Genomic DNA, 4,038 nt, shown 5'->3' with positions numbered 1-4,038 from the left:
GAACATATTCAATTTTTACAGGAAAGACAGCATACGATCATTACTTATTATATTATTATTGCAGCTGTCACTACCAGATAGGTGAAGACATTCCTTTAAGTATCTGATTCAGGGCAGTTTTTAGGAGGCTGTCACAGTGTGGTCTGTTTTTCACCAGTCCCTGATGTGAATCGGCTGTTCCAGGCTTGCTGACCCGACTGTCTAATTCCACACTGACTCTTGCTAATTCTCTCATTCTGAAAATGTACTCCAGACAAGACAATTTAGCACATGATAAACTAGATGATTCACAGGGAACTGGTGCTGTAGCTTGACCAGCTAAGCAGACATTAAAAAGTATGTTTCTTCCACACTATATGCCAACACAGAAACTCTGAATGTTAGCTTAAACAACGCCAGCCAGATATTATAAAAGTTAACTGGTTTTGCAATATATGTGTATGTAACAAGCTTTTTGAAGCTCTCCTCTCCTCTGAAAATAAATCAAAACTACTTTCAGTCATATTTTACTTTATGTAAGCAAACTGTAGGCAAATACAGCTTTTCCCTGCTTTTGAGAGTTCCAGAGCAGAGATTTTCCCTCAGGTACAAACGCTCTGCAGCTTTACAATATTAACTTGTTTACATTCCAGTTTTAGAAAGCAGAAAGTACTAAACCAGCTCTTCATCATGGCAAGATGATATGATATTCCTAAACCATTAAAAGGAATAATGTATACTCTTCTGCATAAACATATTTACATAGCCAGGCAATACTGAGTGCATGAATTATGTGATAATTGAAAGAAAACACGATAAATTCTATTTATTTACTCTTATTTAATAAGTGTACACATTTATCAAATAGTTACATTATCTGTATAAGGGTAGAAAACCCATTAAAAAAGATATATTATGTCTATTATCAACAGTGTCATTATTATACATTAACATTTAGGATTAGAAATGTAAAAATTATTAAAATATTCCCATGAACATCAAATTAGGCCAAATCACTGCACATACATTAAACCAGTAATTATGTCTAAAACCATCCATATGTTGTTCCATTAATGAAGTGTACTCCAGTATATAGGTATAACATTAAAAAACTTGTCTATAAATGAAAAAATTTTTAACTTATTTCCCTTTCAAACAGAACAACTTAAAATTTTAATTCCATTACTGTAAGCTACTGTATTTATGTGTACAAGTTGAAATGTTCTGTTCTTTCAGAACTGTCAAATATCTGGATCTCAAAAAAAAAAAAAATATCAGCCCTACATCACAAAAAATCATAACTAAAGGATATGTTTTAATCCCTTCCTTCTTTCAATAATTAAAGTTGCATATAAATAACCGCAATAAAATTTTTGGTCTGTAATGAATTTTACCACCAAGTTATTAATCTGTTATAACCACACTAGAAATCTTTTAAAAAAAAGGAGTTTTTGTCAAGAATGATGAAACAAAAAATAGAACTGTAGTGGCACTGTGTGGTTCTAGCTAATACAGAACTCTAAATTAAAGCCAAAACACTTGCATTTTATAGTGGCTGAAGCAAGACATGGTGTGTAAGCTGGATGCTTAACTCTCAACTCTGATATTTAAATCAGACAGTTCTCATAAAAAAAAGTCTAGCTATTATTTATCTTTAGGTTACACAGCATGAAGATAAAAATTCAAGTGGTTTTGATCACAGAAAAATATTGTCATAAAAAGTTGACTTTTTCCGTAAGGATATCATACTTTCCTGCTTTAGTATTTCCAGTGCTCCGTAGAGAACAATACCAGAAGACAAGCAGAACATTTAATGCAAAATTAGAGGCTGACCTCACATGTAATTCAAACCCCACCATAAGGTATGACAGAACAATACACAAAATGGTGTATTATTTGCTATTTACAAAAGAAACATATTTAGCAGAAACTGAAACAAATCCAAAGAAAAAATAATAAATGCATTTCAGTTATTGAAATTCTTCATATAATCACTGAGTTATCTTTGATAAAGAATATATGTTCAGCCAGGTTTATAATGTAATTCGTAACAATGTACACTTGTACAAAGTAGAAGATACACCCAGTATCAGTAAATACATACCTGTTTAGCCATATTTTCTGCAAATCTAGGTGATCTCTCTCTTAAAAATGTGACTATATCTTTATATACATCACTTTTTCTTTCATAGTCAAGCTCTTTTCCCTGTAGCTGGCCCTTAAAAGAAGAAAAATTTAAATTATTAATAGCTTTGCACCACACAGGTAATTTAATCTGCATCACAAAATAGTGCTAAAGCACAAAGGTCATACTGTAATTAATTAAGTACAGAAGTCTCATGCTCAGCAGAGTCCATCAAACTTCACCAATGCTTTGTAAAGATATATGGATCTCCATGCATCCCGGCATATGACCAAGACCTTACATGGAATTTTGCAGCCAATTACTATCAGTTAATTGTACCGTGTGTAGTTCCACTGAAAAGAGTTTACAGGTTATGGCAAACAACCAAGTAAATACGAGCTTGCAGTGCAGTATGGCAGATGTCTAAAAGGATCAGAAAATTATGTGACCTGACTGACTGCGCTTTAGGAGCTTCGCTTACTAAAAATGTGCCAAGGCAAGATTTCCCTGCATTTTTTAACTCTTAGGAAATCAATCCGTGGAGTTACACCTGACAGACGTCAGTCTGTCTTCAACATGAATGTAAGAGCTCTGGGCACTGCTTAACACGCTTAAGGGGCTAATATGCCTAAATAAAACCCATCTGAAAGGAAAAAGGTAAACAAAATGAAAAGGAAAGGAGAGAAATTATTTCTATAAAGCTCCCACTGAAAGGAGAAAGAACTGCTTATCATTTATAAAAAGACAAAAGCAAGCTCTATTAGCCACACACAACAATATCACACTTCAGATCAAAAGCAATGAGGCACTAAAGAAGCATCAAGTCCCACAGCACCTTTAAAAAGGAACACCGTGAAGAACTGCCTGAGTACATTTAAAGACCAAACAAACACTGTTAGGAAAGAGTGCAGAGTACACTCCTAGTATAAAACTTATCGAAAAAGCACTCAAAACATATGGAAAAACTAGCACACACTTATTACTGTGGCTTCTCCCTCTGTACCAAAACGTGAGCTCTGCAGGTCTTACAGCCCCAATACCACTACCCTAAACCTGACTGAGGTTTGATTTTAGCACATAAAAATATTCATTACTGCATGGTATCCTTTATTATTACTTACTCCATTTAAAAACACTCCTGCTGTGTTGCAAGTGATATACAAAGGATCAGTGTCATGTGGTTTGATGACTAAGTAACAAATGTCTCCATGCACTTGTCTCCAGGGAGGAGCTCGGCAGCCATTAGCGAACACGTAATCTGTAACCAATTAGCGTTAGTGTTTTTATCCAGTTTAAAAGTATTTTTTAATAGTTATGTTTGATGATTAATGTAACACATATACAAATCAAAGTCGCAAACAATTCCTTACTCTTAAGAATTCATACTGTTAGGCATTAATCATGCAAAACTCTGTGACCCCTGGCCCAATCCAACCAAGAACCACAACGGTTTTTGGCACTTTTCAGCATCAGGGAGTCAGTTCACTTCCTTTAATTCCACTGAAGATATTCACATAACTGAGACATTATTCCTGTATGTAAAGGCTGAAGAACATCACTGAATGTCTGAAAATACTTTATTTTACTTTATATATAAATATATATATATATATATATATAAAATTATATATATATAAATATAAATATATAAAAATATATATAAATAAATATTTTACTTTATAACTTTATGGTAGAAATAAGCACTTTAAATGTATTACTGAAATTAATAATGGTCTATGAGATACGATCAGATCTTGACCTGATGTATATTCCAGTGATTCCAGTACTGTATCTTCTCCTTTCCCAGAGAAATTCTTGAGAAGATTCACTTCACTGTTTACAGCAGCTGGATTTAGTCTTACGCCTCTGCAATTAATAGAAAATGGTTTAAAATGTATTCATCAAAAGGATGGGCTCAGAGAAATGAAGAGAAT

General features: G+C 33.4%; 1 protein-coding gene across 7 annotated transcripts in view; it reads right to left on the bottom strand.

The window, feature by feature from the left end:
* The window catches only part of ARMC4 (armadillo repeat containing 4), an 84,765-nt gene that overhangs the window by 74,183 nt on the left and 6,544 nt on the right, over window positions 1-4,038 (bottom strand). Inside the window, exons 1-3 of one of the 7 annotated variants that reach the window (XM_027889710.1) lie at window positions 3,864-3,964; window positions 3,226-3,362; window positions 2,084-2,197 (exon numbers count right to left, since the gene is read on the bottom strand). The exons of the other annotated variants lie outside the window; for them this stretch is intronic. Of the exons in view, the coding sequence (XP_027745511.1) occupies window positions 2,084-2,095 (12 nt within the window). The 5' untranslated portion in view covers window positions 2,096-2,197; window positions 3,226-3,362; window positions 3,864-3,964. Of the gene's footprint in view, window positions 1-2,083; window positions 2,198-3,225; window positions 3,363-3,863; window positions 3,965-4,038 lie in introns of those variants that run through there. 7 annotated transcript variants of the gene reach the window in all.

This window comes from Empidonax traillii, unplaced genomic scaffold (genome assembly GCF_003031625.1).
Source record: "Empidonax traillii isolate 1590-97213 ecotype Southwest subspecies unplaced genomic scaffold, ASM303162v1 scaffold270:size1067046, whole genome shotgun sequence".
NCBI lineage: Eukaryota > Metazoa > Chordata > Aves > Passeriformes > Tyrannidae > Empidonax > Empidonax traillii.
Note: the sequence above shows the minus strand (reverse complement) of the source record. Positions and strands in the feature narration are given on the sequence as shown.